This window comes from Pseudonaja textilis, chromosome 5 (assembly GCF_049901715.1).
Source record: "Pseudonaja textilis isolate UNSWEBS1 chromosome 5, rPseTex1.2, whole genome shotgun sequence".
NCBI classification, from domain to species: domain Eukaryota; kingdom Metazoa; phylum Chordata; class Lepidosauria; order Squamata; family Elapidae; genus Pseudonaja; species Pseudonaja textilis.
In genome coordinates this window covers 59164565-59180542 of record NC_141994.1, presented here as the reverse complement: position 1 = coordinate 59180542, position 15978 = coordinate 59164565, and the positions used below count along the sequence as shown (strand labels likewise).

The window sequence follows — 15978 nt, the reverse complement described above, 5'->3', positions numbered from 1 at the left end:
GGGGAATCCTGATGAGTATCCAACAAAACCAGCAGCTGCATGGTTTTGATATGATGAACCAAAAGGTAAGGAAAAGATCAGGGGAAAAAACTCCGAAAATGGGTTGTTTCTTCTCTAGAGATCCAATTTCTATATTCTCTTAGGTATTTTGACATACATTGCTTCCTCTTTTAAGTTTACAAATGGTTGCTCCAAATTTGGGGGAAAACTGTTTATGTCATAGTTTCCTCCCACGCTGCAGCAATCATAGCTTAACTGCTTTGCTGGCTTGCTCTGAAGAGGAGAAATAACTCTGCTTTTTATTCTCTGAATTCCATGGGGAGATGGTGGCGCACAGTCCCACAAATATACAGCAAAAAGGCATACTTATTAAGCATATATCCAATCTGATGGTGCTTATATGTCTTGTATCACTTAGCTGGGACAGCATCTAGATCAGGGGTGTCATACTCAATTTCATTGAGAGCTACAACAGGGTTGCGTTTGACCTCAGGGGAGAGGGGGTGTGGCCAGGGGGCATAGCTAGCTCGATGTCACTTGTGTCAGGGTCACCGAGCACTCTCACAAGTGAAAACAGGCTCCCGAGCACTGTTTTTGGCTGTGACGGTGTCCTGCAATCCGCTGCCAGCAAAAATGGAGCTCGGGAGGGCCGCCTTCCAGGCCAACCCCACGGGCCAGATCTAAGAACCCTGCGGGCCAGATCCTGCCCCTGGGCCAAGATGACCCCCCTGGATCTAGATGACCTTTTCAAAATCTGGCAAATAAGCAGGATGAATCCTGATTAATATTTGGATGGCCTTGAACATCAGATCTGCAGATCTGTTATTAAGCTTACTAAATAATCAAAGTTTTTGAACTGGGCTTTCCCTTTCCCTCAGTATTAAATTCGTCTGTGAATGAGAAAGCTCTCTTTTTTGATATATTTTATTTTGTGAACATTTAGAGTATGTTCTTAAAACACCACCAGGCCAGAAAGATTTGGGGACCTCTGATTTATATAAAGCCTCCAAGAATCCTCAAAAGAAAGACTGATAAACCAGTGATGTGCTGTGAAGAATCACACAGTCCATTCTTGAAGGCTAAGTTGGAATGAAACAAATAGATAATTGCAGTAGGAGCAGATGGCTGATAATCACATTTAACACCTTATCAAAATATACTAGGCAATCTATCAATTTCAAAGCATTCAAGATATATTTTGGAACTAGCAGTATTGCACATGTGAAAGGCTCCAAATGTCACCTTTGGGAGAATGCCTGAAATATTTACATTAAGATGATTTAATGGCAATGAGTTTAAATTCAGAGGAATAATAGAACTCCTAAGTTCATTTTATTAAATGCAGTTCTTAGGGGAAAGGCAACAAGGCATATAAACTAAATTTGGTTTATATTTGGTTTATATCAAAAAGAAGTAAATCCCAGTTGAATACCTTGTAAGAAGATATGGTGAGAATGAAGCTGGATTGTCCTGCTCTGAAAATGCTGGCATGGAACCTCCCATTATCCATAGGCGAAAATACATAAGTAGGATCACCTTCAGATAAGAAGAGTAAATTCTTGGATTATTAAAGAGAAACCCAATTGTATATGGCCAGCAAACCTAAATCTATTACAATACTTCATTATGGTTACTGGTCATCCCATTGCATCATCTGGTAACCTATCCTTCCAAACTGAAATGGTGGTTCTTTATTATGTCCAAAATACAAAAATGGAGGGGGGGATGGGAATAATTTGAAGGCTGGTTTATCATTCATAAACTTACATGTATTTTGTTGGGTGAATTAATGAGCTGTTTCTAGACGGGAGCAAAGTTTTGATATAATACAATTCAGGTTTCTGGTCATCTAGCAAAAGGAATTTCTATCTGAACTTCTGTTGATCAAAAAGATTTATAATGCTGAAAGTATCTTTATCTTAAGATGCTCTAATCAGCACATCTTTGAGTTATGACTGCCCTGCTGAATTAGTTTATTCTTCACACTCAGGAACTAATAGAATATAATTCACCTGGAGACATTAAAGGAGTAAAAAAAATGATGTATAGCAATACTTACATAGGTAAGTACCAAGGCAGCCCTCTTTAAAAACGGTCTTGTGGAATATAAGAATTTCTGCTTGTTACTCGCGGTCAGGTAACTAAAATACAGCAGGAGAAAAAGAAGGTTATGATTTTTTTTATCAATTTCAGTATTGGTGGACATTAATACTTTGCTAATTTATTTATAAAGTGGTTTTTCTACTGACCACTGTGAACTGTATTCACAGTTTAAAATAATGTCTTTCAGGCCAATATAAAGGAACATAAGCAGAAGAAAAATAAGTAGGCTTCATTATCATAGCAACACATAAGACAGTTCTCAAAGTGTGAAAGAATCAAACAGCAATTAGTATCAGCCAGATGGCTGGGCGCTCTTGCTTCTCACCTCTTTAAGCATTCATAATATACCTCAGAAAATGTGAATCTTTAAGCAGAACCAGCAATCATATAAGTAGTATCTATGGTTCAACTGTGTGTATCAGTAGTTGCCAACTGGTGGGCCGGGGACCACTGGTGGTCCGTGAGAAAATTTTGGTGGTCCACAGAGAAATGTCACCCCCCAAAGCAATTAACCCAGGCTGCGCCGCAATCCCAAATAAAGCACAATCGATCGGTAGGAAAACGGGGTGGGGAATTTTCCTGCAGACTTTTTGGGGGATTTTCCCAGTGTCTCCGCAGACAGGGATCTTTCTCTTTCTCTCTCTTCCCCCCCGAGAACAGAGCTGAAAAGCAGGTTAGGAATGTGGCTGCCTTAGAGGGAGTGGGGGTGTGTGAGGGATGTGTGTGTGTCTGTGTGTGTGTGTGACACACACACAGAGAGAGAGACACACACACACACAGAGAGAGAATATCCCTTTGAGGTTAGATCAGATCTCTCTCTCTCCCACAATGTCAGCAAGCCACCATCAGTCAAAATTCATATTAGTGGTCCACGGGATTTTAAATTATGAGTTTGGTGGTCCTTGAGGTCCAAAAGGTTGGCGACCCTTGGTGTGTATCATATGGGCTAGATTTCTAAGTTTTTGCTCAATAATTTAACTGTATTTCTCAGTAGGGCTAGAAGTGTTCAGAAGAGTGTAAATATTGTAAACTCTCTGGCTCTTTCTGCTATATGCTAAATAAATAATAATTCTGCTTCTTCAAAGTCCAACTTTTGTTTCCAAAGAGTGTCATAGGAAATAACATGGTTTGCATAATTCTGATCTTTGTGGTTGGACTGGAGAAGAAAGTGTGTATACAAGACTGTATCAAGAGCTGAGATGTTCCAGGTCAAGTTAGGAATGGATCGATAATTCTTTGAAAGCATTTTTCTGATAAAATTCTTGTATTCCCTTTGGCCACAAGAATGGTTACGGGAGAGAACATCTTGGTCCAATGAACAACTACAAAATGCTCACAACTTGAGATAACTCAGTAAACAAACTGAAGCAATCCATCATTATGTATAAAAAGAGTGATGGAAGGAAGGAAGTAAAAACCAAGGTTCCATCTTCCATTCCATCAAGATTCCTCTCAAACAGCCCTCTCGGGGTATTTCTCATGTCCTTTTGTCACCTGGCCAATCCAAAGAAGAGTCTCTGATATATGTGAGATTTGAATGAAAGAAAAAGATAAAATGTGGTATGTTTATGTTGCTAAAATTAAGCTTTTAAAATTTACTGGTAGTTTCCTGGAATTATTGGGTAGCATACCGTAAATTTGTTCTGGTGTCGAACAAACGATTCCTGATTCTACAGAAACACTCGGATACCTTACAATGAATCAATATTTAAGCATCCTATTACAGTACGTTTGTATTTGATCTTGGCATCTTTGTCAAGTACCTGATTAGACTAAAATGCTCTTATCTTACAAAAATCAAAAGTCTGCTTTTGTCAGGCAATCAATAGCTCCCATTTTAACATTATTTCTAGCAAGTCTTACTACGTATTTTGGTGCAGAGTTATTAGAGGAAGCAGAATCTGAGCAGATTCTTCTCCACCATTTCTCCTTTGTGCGCTTTTTAAACGGCCACCCAAAATAAAGTGTATTCTGTAAAACCTTATACATTTTTATGAGTTCAGCAACCAGAATAAGAAAATAATAATAGAGTTGGAAAGGAACCTGGAGGTCTTTTAGTCCAACCTCCAGCTCAGGCAGGAAACGCTATAGAGCAGGGGCAGTCAACCTTTTTATACCTACCCCCCACTTTTGTACCTCTGTTAGTAGTAAAATTTTCTCTAACCGCCCACCGGTTCCACAGTGATGGTGATTTATAAAATAGGGGACAAAACCCCTACCCCTCACTGCTGCCCGAGGCAGTGATAGTGCCCATCCATCTGCGGACAGGGCGGCGAGGCGACAAGACCGCTGCTTCCCTGGCCCGCAGGTCCGGTGGAGAGAGCCCGAAGCCCGAAATTTGGGGATATGGCCCTGTGAACTTTCAGAAAGAGATTTCTAAGAGGGAGAAACAGGTCTTAAAATAACACCAAATCAGCAGTATGGAGAAGAGCAGCACTCTGCAAATGGAGGATGTTAAGTTCGGAAAGAAGGGAGGCCACACCAGAGCTACAGTCATAACATACACTTTATTCATGGGAATAAAGGGGCTGTCGCGTCTGCAGCTAACAGCAGACCTACCAGCGAAAAGCAGCTGGCTCGACCTAGCAGCCGGCTTTTATAGCCGACTGTCGAAGGGAGCCAGCCAATGGGGACTAAGAACGCCCCCGTAAGAATTGCGGACCTGATGGGGAACTGGTGTCAGCCCCAAGGACATAACACCCTTCCCCCAGATACGAACATGAGTAGTCTTTGAGGTATGAAGGCGGTTTGTGTTGCCGCTCTGATCGTCTTAGTTCGGGTGTAGGAGCGGGTGGCACAGAGTTCAGGACAGCGGGATTTGGTCCCTTGGTAGCTGTCCAGCCACCCGACCTTGCTCGCCGGACGCCGGCCGGGTTGTTGAGTCGCTGCGGTCTCCCGGTGCAGTAGGGGAGCTGCTGGGGATGGATGTTGATTCCGTGGGATGGTCACGGTCAGCCGTCTGCTCCCTCAGTTCGGTTGGTGGAGGCAGGTTACTCTGAGTGTCCCAGCTTGGTGCCGGATGCGGTGCCTGGAATGTTGCTGTGGTCTCTGGTTCGGTGGTGGCGTGCTTGTTCTGCCGGCTCCTCAACTGATCCAGGTGCCTTCGCCAAATGCGCCCGTCTTCTAACTGGACGTGGTACGACCTGGGCCCCGTGATGGCCAAGAGAGGGGAACCAATCCAACCCCAAAAGACTAGGAAGGGCACCATCAACTACCACTAATGGCAGGTGTCCTTTAAAGGTTCTGAATTTGACTAGGAACTTGCCTGTTCCGATTACTGGAATGTTCTTCCCTTGGTAGTCTCGTAAGGATAGGCGACTCTTCTGCAGCTGTTTCCTGGACAGGCTGGGACGTATCTTCTTGAGCGTGCTCCATGAAATAATCGAGAGCGCTGACCCGGTATCGACCTCCATTAGGCAGGGTTTACCTTCTAAATGAATGGAGAGTTTAATTTTATTGGGTGTTAAGAAGGTATGGTTAGCTTGATAGCATGTAAAACAGTTTTCTACTTGCCTGGATGGCCCCGAGGGGGCGTAAGATGGTGGCTTTTGTGGAGCCACGTGTGCTGCCTGGCACACCCTAGCGATGTGTCCTCTTCTGCTGCAGTTGTTGCAGGTGGCACTTGTGAACCTGCACGTTGCTCTGGCATGGGGACCCCCACAGGAGAGGCACAGCGGGGTGTGCCTAGGTACGTTGCCTTCTCTCGGTCTAGTTCCTACCTGTGGCTGCTTTAATGGTTTGAGACGGTGCACTTCAGATTGCTCGATGGGCTCTTCTTCGTTCACTGCCTCCTCAGAATGTACAGTGACTGGATTACCTTTGGGGGTGCTTCCCTGTATTTCAGCCGCTGATTGTATTGCCAATTCTGCAGCCAGGGCTTCCTCGATGGCTTGTGCTAGACTGAGGTCCTTCCTTGCCAACAACCGCCTCTGTAGTCTTGCATCCTTGACCCCGCAGACAAGTTGGTCCAGGAGCATGTCATCAAGGTAGTGCAGGGTTCACAGTGCAGGGCTGCGGTTCTGAGGGCTGCCATATATTGGTTTATGGTTTCTCCCTCCGCTTGCTTCCTCATGCGAAAGGTGAAGCGTCTCGCGATCTGTGACGGTTTTGGCGAATAATGATTGGAGAGGGTCTCCAGTAGCTCAGACCATGGGACATTCTTGAGTTCTCTCGGGGCGAACAGTGCTGTTGCCGTGTCGAATACGGTGGCCCCGCAGTAGCTCAGGAAGAAAGACTTCTTTTTGTTGTCTGTAGCGTCAGCCAGACCCACAGCATCAATATAATGGTTAAAACGGTTTTTATAAGAGTCCCATTTATCTTCGTCTGGTTTGAATGGCTGGAACGCTGGATTCGCATTCATGACTGGTTCAGCTTTCAGCAGGTAAAATAAGTCTCACTGGGAATACAGGCCCTGGAAAGGGTAGCAGCTACAGTTTGTAGTGCTGTTAACAAGTGTTCAGCTTCTGAGTTCTCTCTGGGTTGTACAGGTAGCAGCTGCGCTCGCAGTGCAATTCGGTCTGGTGATTCAGCTCGTGGAATCTCTCTGGGTTTTCTCGCTCTCTGCAGCCCTTGGTGGCTGGAACAGATGCTATAACTGACGTCCGTTTAAATTTCGCGCCCTTACAAGGGCGAGGCGGCAATGCTGCAGCTGCGCGCTGACAGCGATTTAAATCTCGCGCCTGGATTTAGCGGTCGTGAGCGTCGCGCTGGAGCTTCGCTACACGCAATTCTGGCAAGTTTGTTGTTGGGCGGCTGAGGCTCTCAGTGCCCACTCTCTTGTAGCTAGTTTGTGTTCTTGAGCGGCTACACGCTCCGCTTCGCTTCCTTCTCAAATGGCTGACCGAGCTCTCAAAGTCGCGGCTACGGTTCAGCGCTTCAGATTCGTGATATTCAGCTCTTGTATAGCTGCTGGCTGGCCACATCCCATCCTCGTCGCCAATGTTAAGTTCAGAAAGAAGGGAGGCCACACCAGAGCTACAGTCATAACATACACTTTATTCATGGGAATAAAGGGCTGTCGCGTCCTGCAGCTAACAGCAGACCTACCAGCGAAAAGCAGCTGGTTTCGACCTAGCAGCCGGCTTTTATAGCCGACTGTCGAAGGGAGCCAGCCAATGGGGACTAAGAACGCCCCTGTAAGAATTGCGGACCTGATGGGGAACTGGTGTCAGCCCCAAGGACATAACAGAGGATATAATGGTGTTCATGTACATGGCCCAATACAGTTTATTGAATAAACTATAATTGGCTAGGTTTGCACAACACACCAAGTCATAAGCCATGGAATAAGTAATACAGCAAGGTAAAAACAGTAGTCTCGTGTGTGAACCTAATCAGGATGAAATTGTGGGAGTCTGCAAATCAACTTAAGTCTAATTTTCACAATTAAGCTTTACTGTGAAATTTGAGAATTTTCACAGGAGTATTAATTGAATTTGACATCATGGATTTTGTGGATGAAAAAGGTCATTTTGTTTTTTCAAGCTCAAAGAAAAATAGTGTGAATATTTTTAATAGCTCATTTTGAACAAGTTAATTTTCAGGAGCAACACTGAAATGTGTTTCTGGTTTCCATTTTAAAATAAAATATTATTTCTACTCTGACTAATATGCCAAGTATGCTGTAATTATCTTTCAATTTTTGCATTTGTCCACATTTTGTGATGCATATGATATATCTACATAAAGAAAAATAATATTTATTACGTGTTTGCAAGAATGAAACCTTGAAAAAAGAGTAACATTGGGAGCCATATATCCCTATTTTTCATCATATCACAAACATGCACACACAGCACAATTTGATGTGTTGCCCCTGAATTCTACTATTATCAGAAAGAAAAAAGAAATTTTAATAGCCAGTAAAAATTATATAAAGTTTCTCATAACTCTCTCTTACCTGGGAGTAAATGCCATTAAACTTAATGAGCCTTGTTTCTGAATTCTATTATGCTATAACTCTAAGTTAAAAAGCCCCAAATGTGTTTGCCTTTACTTATAATGAAATTCCCATTATTTATAGCTACTTATGTACAATCTTTCATAAAAATCTATTCCAGAGTGGTTAACAATAAAAAACATTCCATAAATGAATTTATAATGAAATACACCATGTATGCCCACATAAATGACTTGGAAAACATTGCAAAATTAATTTAAGTAGCTTTTCTCCACTTGGAACTAAGCAGAAAAAAATCTTCTCATTTTTATTAAAAATGAGGTTATGATACCATTACTTTCCACCCTGTTTGTTACCAATGTTCAACTCTGAAGAGATATGTGGGCAGCATATCTGTTTTTATTTTACCCATGCAAACTAGCTGAGTTCACAAATCATGCTAAGCCTGCTCATATTACCTATGCTTTATTGAATAAACCAAAATTGGCTGAGTTTGCAGAGCAAGTCATGTTATAAATCATGATTTACAAGCCGAAGTGGCCTAGGTCACAGAATACTAAGCTCCAAACCAAACAAACTAAAATTATGGTTCATGTGTTTGTAAATCAAGCCGTTCTATTTGGTTTCTGAATTATAAGCAGAACATAAAGACTCCAGCTATATTAGCACAATACTCAGAAGCAGACCAAGTGAATTCAAGATGGCTAAACCACACTGCGTTTGGGGCGTAGCAAGATGTGTGAAACCATCTGTCAGAGTTAAATGCTATGTGCAAACCAGGTCATTATGACTTGTTCGTGCACCATGTTTAGTCTGGGATTAGCAATATATGTGAAATGAGTCTTCCTGATTCATAGAAAATAACTAATCAGGGAGGCTAGTTTTCCTGAAAATAATGCTAAAGGTGTCTGATAGAATCCTAAGGATTTCATGTTTGCATGTCATTTTATTTCCTGCCTTTGATTCGGTTAAATGTCTGGTTGAAGTTTCTGCCTATATCCACAAATTATTTGATCGTATCAATATCCATCGCTGAATAATGATGATCTGTGCAAAATCCCATTAAAGAAGAAGCACCTTCATTATTTTTGTGAAAGGGGAAAAAAAGCACCCAATCTACACTCAGCATTCAAATGAATTCCCACTGTAAGGTGAAAAACACACAGCATTCACTTCAGGGCAGTATTTTAAAAGAAAATAATTAACAAGTTTCCCTGCTTCTTCTTACTTGGTATTTTTTTTATATCATTTTAGGAATCTCCTCTCATTTTTTAATGAGAGTTGCAATCCCATTTACAACCTTGGGGAAGATTTAAAAAAAAAGAATCAGGGAATGAGTTTTTCCCTTTGGGAAAGTTTTCTAGCTTTAATAAAGTAAAGCATCTAAAGACAATTTCTAAATCCCGGCAAACTAAGTGTTACAAATGCTGCCTGAGGTGATGAGGTTCTGCTGTTGTGACTTTCTATGTGAAGAAATGAATGGTTCATTCTGAGCCACGTTCCTTCCATTTATTCTTTTCTCTTCAGAAACAAACTGGGATCTATATCTAAATAGGCAATGTACGAAAACTGCCTCGATTACTGTACTCCACATGGAGAGATATTTTCTTGTCCATATTGATCGGGCTGGGTTTTTAGTATAGCACAGCAATTAGGAACGACAAGAACTTGAGAACAATGGATTGCAATATTGTCCTACACTGCAAAGATTTAGGTTGGGTTTATATGGTTTTAAACACCCAGAAAGAACCATGTTGCCCCTCACATATATGTTGTTTGTACATTTACATAACAGATAACAGATAATCAGAGTTGGAAGGAATCTTATAGGTCATCTAGTCCAACTTTCTGCCCCAGCAGGAGACCCTACGGCCTACACGATTTCTGATGGGAGTCCAATCTCTTCTTGAAAGTCTCAAGTGTTGGCACTCCCACAACTTCTGAAGGAAAGCTGTTCCATTGGTTGATTGTTCTCACTGTTTCTCCTAAAGTTTCTCCTTGTTTCCTGGTTAAATCTCTCCTTGTTCAGTTTCCATCCATTGTTCCTTGTCTGGCCTACAGGTGTTTTAGAAAATAGCTTGCCCTCTTCCTCCCTGTGGCAGCCCCTCAAATATTGGAAGATTGTTATTATGTCTCCCATAGTCCTATATAAAATATAGAAGATGACCAAGTTGTTCCTGATGGCAGGATCAAATGCATCATCAGTTCAAAAGAGATGTAAGTCCAGCCCCTTGAAGTTCTTTGACTCTTATCTGGTACCAATTTGCCTTGACTATTAGTAGATCAGATTCTTGCTTATAGGTTGCATGGAATATAATCACAGTGCGTTCTGAACTCTATCCTGACTCCTGGTTTCTTGAACCTTAAATAATACATACTAACCTTTAAATGAGACATACTAGGTCTTATTTAAACCGCACTCTCTTCCTTACCCTTAAGAAACAAAACCTGGGGGGGTAACGTGTTCTTCCTACACACAAACAATGGCACTCATCCTAAAATGCCAGGCATTTTGTGGAATTAATCCATGCTGCACCAATGTTAATAAAAATTATTTATATGGAAGATCATAGCCAGGATTGAAAGGATCCAGCAAATTGTCAATAGGGTTTTAAGAAAAGGAAGTAGTGGTTTTGTAGTATCTATGGAGATTCTCCATCATCCATATTATAATTGTCCCAAAGGTGCTTTTTGAAAAGTCACCTGGACTTTCTTTGTTTTTCCTTGAAAACGTTTCACTTCTCATCCAAGAAGGTTGTTCAGTTATGACTTCAGAAGCACCTTTGGGAAAACTAATGGTCTCATTCTGCAAAGGCTGGGTAATAGCCAAATTGTCTGAAAGATTATAGAGATGAGAATTTTTGCCAAGTTACAAATCTGCAAGACAAATTATACAATTATTCTATTTCATAAAATAGTGAATTTAGCCCATGAGCTTCTGGATATTTTTAGTGGAAACTGCATTACCACTTCAGTTAGACATTGTAAAAACCATCAATATGACATCATGTGCACCATGATGTCATTGCTCCAATAAGATGATGAAGTTCATGATATCCCTTGCCCCACCTATAGACCCCTGGCTCCCTCCTAGCCCATTTAGATTATACTTGGATGACATTTTCATACTGGACTGATATTTTCAGCCCCTAAGGGGGGGGGAGGGGAGTGGGAATTTGAAGACGAATTCTGAGGTAAAATGGATCAATGAATTCACCCTACAAACATACTGTTCAGCCCCCAACTGCCAAAACAAGTCACTATTAAATATCACATCCTCTTTTGTAGAGTCTAAGAAGAAACTTCCATCTAAGCTAAAAGCAATCATCATGGCATGAATTCAGTAAATGATTTAAGAACACTTTTATAAGACAATAATATTGTGTTAAGCATCAGTTAGTAAGACATATTAATTCAATTAATTCACCCAATTTAATAAGCAATGTTCTTCTACTGCATTTTTATCACATCTGATATAGATATAATCCACCAGGCTTTATATAAACAAAGTCTAATTAATATTTATCACCTTAACACAGGGATTATAATTCCTACAGTTGCATTCGTTTCTTTGCTCTATTCTTGTCATGTTGTCATTGTTATGATATAGTCCACTTCTGAAGTTATTTTGTAAATTCTTATTAGTTTATTTGGTTGAAAAAAGAACTTTCATGAGTGAATATACAAGATATAATAAGTATCATATATACATAATTGTCTTTTGTAGTACATATTTCTCTACGCTGAAAATATAAATAATAAATACCAGAATTGGTTGTAATAATTATGATGGGAGTTATAACGCAATGCATCTTCAGTGCAGCAAAGCTCATATTAACCTGAGGAAAATAAATTTAGCTTCAGTATTAAGAGCCATGGTGACTCAGTGATTAGAATGCAGCATTACAGGCAAACTCTGCCAACAGACAGGAGTTCATTCCTGATGGGGCTCAAGGTTCACTCATCCTTCCATCCTTCCAAGGTTGGTAAAATGAGAAGCCAGATTTTGGGGGGCAATATGTTGATGTTGTAAACTGCTCAGAAAGTGCTATAAAGCAGTATGGAGCAGTATATAAGTCTAAGTGCTATTGCCATTGCTATTATTTACCTTAAAATGAGAGAGATCACCTTCTATTCACCCAGAAAAAGAGATAAATACATATTTTTACCAGCAATTTTTTTTGTTCTCAGTGGTGTACCTTAAACTTGAGCACCTAAATAACAGCACATGCAACAGTTTTGCTGCACAAGCTGCAACGGGCACCAATTTATTTCCAGGTCCAATTCAAGGTGTTGGTGATGAACTTGAAAGTCTAACATGCCATGGGGCCAGGTTATTTATGGAACTATCTTGGTCCCACTGCAACAGCCCATCCCATCTGGTCAGGCAGGGAAAGTATGTTGCAGGCCTATCAATTAAAGAATTGTATTGGCAGGGTCCAAAAAGATCGGACTCCTGTTGCCTCCACTTGCAGAACACTTTCCCCTCCCCGGAGGTGAGACAGGCCCCCACTTACCTGGCCTTTAGAAAAAGTTTGAAAACATGGCTCTGCTGTCTTGCTTGAGACTCACAGAGGACCATGCCCCAAAGCCCTTCCTCCCATCTTTTAATGTTGAATCTTAATAATTGTTTTCCTTTTTTTAAGTTTTATATGCAATTTTAAAATTTTTAATATTTTTATTTGCATACTGCCCAGAATTCCTGTATGAGGGAGTTTTCAAAATTTGACAAATAAATAAAAAATAGCATAAAAACATCTTTCTTTTGCATAAATATGGAAGAAGAGAAAATTCCTCACCTAAATTACAGTTCTCACCTTTTAGATGGATTTAGAAGCATTAATTTGAAAGTATTAATTTCCCCCATTTAATTACTGGAGTATAAAACATTTCTCAATAAACAGTAACTCTTCCTTAAACTAAATTCAACCACATATTTTGAGAATAGAAGGGCAACATCTGAGGACGAAGTTGTGAAAAGACATCTAATAAAACATTTTTTGCAATTCTGACAAAATGATAATTCCTCTAGTTTGGGGGAATTGGGGAGAAGAGAGAAGCCATTAGCAGCAAACTAATTTCAAAGTAGCTACAATTTGGAATGCAGATTTGCGCTGAAGTACAAGAATAGAAATGACTCATCTGACAAGCCTCATGAATATCCTTAGCACAGGTTAAACAATTGGAGAGATGACTGAATTTACATTAATCCACACAAGGGGAAAGCATGAGAAATTAAAATCAAATGTTTCACAGATCCAAGAGTGCAACCATCATAGCTTGATGAAACCTGCAAATCAACACAAATCCCCAGGTCAGAGAGAAAACTGTGAATTCCTCGTACTAAATACATCTATACTTAACTTAAAACCATTCATTTAATGACTATTTGAAGTTATAACAGGATTGAAAGAAGTGATTTACAACTGGTCCTTGTGCTCCTGACAGTGGCAGCATCTCCACAATCACCTGATCAAACTTCAGATGCTTGGCAACCATTTACAATACTTGCAGTATCCCAGGTTCATATAATTGCCATTTGTGGCCTTAACAACCCCTTTCCTCTGACAAGCAAAGTTAATGGAGAAGCCAAATTCTCTTAATAACAAGCACATGATTCTCTTACACTGAGTGAATTACACTGAGCATATTGAGTGAACTCAGCTATAGTGGTTTGTAAACCCTGGTTTACGGCCTGGTGCACTAAGGCAGCTAAATCATAATTTTTACAAATCACAGTTAAAAAAACAATGGATTTGTGCAATATGTCCATCTGGTTACCAAATTTGCACTCCAAAATAAAAGCAAAATGTATTTTCTAAAAAGAAGCCAGCATATTTGCAACAAATTGTAAGATTTGCAATCTTATAGTACTGTATTATGCTGCAAGAAATGCACATTTTACTTAATGAATATTTTTTTGTCAGCTCTAGGACTTGGAATGGACAACCATGTTAGCGGATATTGAAATAAAGCGATGTGGAAGAGCTATCATATTGAACAGGAATCTTAAAATTGATGTTGAATATAAACATTATACAAATAAAACATATATTTTTATAGTTAAGGAAGCTAATCACACTATTTCTCTTACTGTTTAAAACAAATTTTATTAAGTTTTTTAAAAAGATTATAAACTAACACAAATTACAGGTAGTCCTCAGTTTACAACCGTAATTGAGCCTGCAATAAGTCATGACAGTTATAAAGCGGATCATCTCGTGACCATGCCCCAATTTTACAATGTTTTTGTGATGGTTAAATGAATGCCACAGTTGTTAAGCGTACACCATGATTGTTAAGCAAATCCACTATTCACTATGGGACATTTTTTGCCAGAAACAGGAAGTAAACAATGATTTCTGGAAAAATGTTGTAAATCGTGGCCACGTGATTACAAGATGCTGCAAATGTGGGATATTGCCAAGCACCCAAAATATGGTCAATTGACTGCAGGGTCCCTAGACATTAAAACATTTTATTTATTTTACTTATTTATTTTATTTCTAGTTTTATAACCTTTTGGGGGTCCATTGTAATTTTGAAAGGTTGCTAGGCAATCAAATTGAGGAGTACCAGGAATACAAAGCGGAGAAAATAAAATGAAAAATAAAAAAATAAAAGTAGATTGGGAAATTATTATTATTGCCCTACTAAAAACCCACTGAAATATTTCACATGTAATTATTTCACAAAACTGTCTTCTGCATGCTATCCATATTCAACCAAACTCAAGATTTTCAGTTTAGACAGAAGCACTCCAAAACACATTTTTTCTCAAAACTGGAAGGAATTGTTAGTAGATATTTGGCATCCTTTAAATTAAAAACATATTCTTTTTTCATATGCTCCTCAAAACAGTTTTAAATCAGATTATTTTTTATTTATTTCCTCTGTTTTGGTGGATCAAGTTATGAATTCTTCTATAGGCTCTATTGCAATTCCAAATTGTGACTTTAACTTAGGAAATTAATAATTATAAACAAGTTAATTCCAAGTGGCTCTTGAACTATTTCTCTGTGTAGAGATACTCTTCCTGTGGAATATATTAAGAAGGAAAATTGTCTTTTTAAAATTAATCAGGATTCAATTAACACTCTAAAATGATAGAATGCATTTAAGGCATCTATTACAGAATCTATTGGTGCGTTGGCTGCAGCAACAGAGAGAAACTGTCATTTTATACAGTTGGAACAGATGGTTCTGGATTCACTTTTGTTATAAGCTAGTAATCCCACAGATGAATCATATCAAGTTATTTACAGCAACAAAGTTTACGTTCAAAACAATCTGAATATTCTTTGATCTATACTGATGACCAGAATTCATTTCATGAACAAATAATCAATCATCACCATATGCTATGCACTTTTGCCAACAATGGACATGCTTCTAAAAGCAATCACAAAAGAATGTCACACTTTGTAGTTTTAGATTCAAATACATACATTAATTCAATTTTTTTTTAAAGACTAACATAAAATTGTAACCAGAAATATTCTTTTGGGTACTGATGGTGAAACAGTTGGGGAGAAACTCATGGAATTGTGTTATTATTTATTGTAATAACAGCAAGACTTTTATGTGCACAACAATGGAAAGATTTGGCTATATTTCAAATGGAAGTTTGGTGAAGTTGATGGAGTTGGGTGAGACAGCATGATAGCTTTAATTAGAGAAAAGTCATTAACTTTAATGCTGATTGAAAGCCTCTTCTGAACTCTTTCCATAAAATGGGAAAGATGAAAATATGACATTTGGATTTGTTGATTAGAAAAATAGAAAAACGGAAAGTCATGTTGTAAACTTGAGAGTAAGAGCTTAACTTACAACTGGTCACTTAGCAACTATTCAATGTTACAATGGACCTCAAAAGAAGGTCTTACAACACGGATTCAAAGTTACAATACCTGCCCCCCTCCAGTCACATGACTGTGCTTTGGGTGCTTTGGGTGCAATCAGCCCCATTTACGGCA

The 15978-nt window shown here is 39.4% G+C and overlaps 1 protein-coding gene across 2 annotated transcripts in view; it reads right to left on the bottom strand.

The window, feature by feature from the left end:
- The window catches only part of TMTC1 (transmembrane O-mannosyltransferase targeting cadherins 1), a 143969-nt gene that overhangs the window by 91893 nt on the left and 36098 nt on the right, over window positions 1–15978 (bottom strand). For both annotated transcript variants that reach the window (XM_026719721.2, XM_026719800.2), the window contains exons 6-7: window positions 2060–2141; window positions 1433–1536 (exon numbers count right to left, since the gene is read on the bottom strand). In XM_026719721.2, coding sequence (XP_026575506.2) covers window positions 1433–1536; window positions 2060–2141 — 186 coding nt within the window. The remainder of the gene's footprint in view (window positions 1–1432; window positions 1537–2059; window positions 2142–15978) is intronic.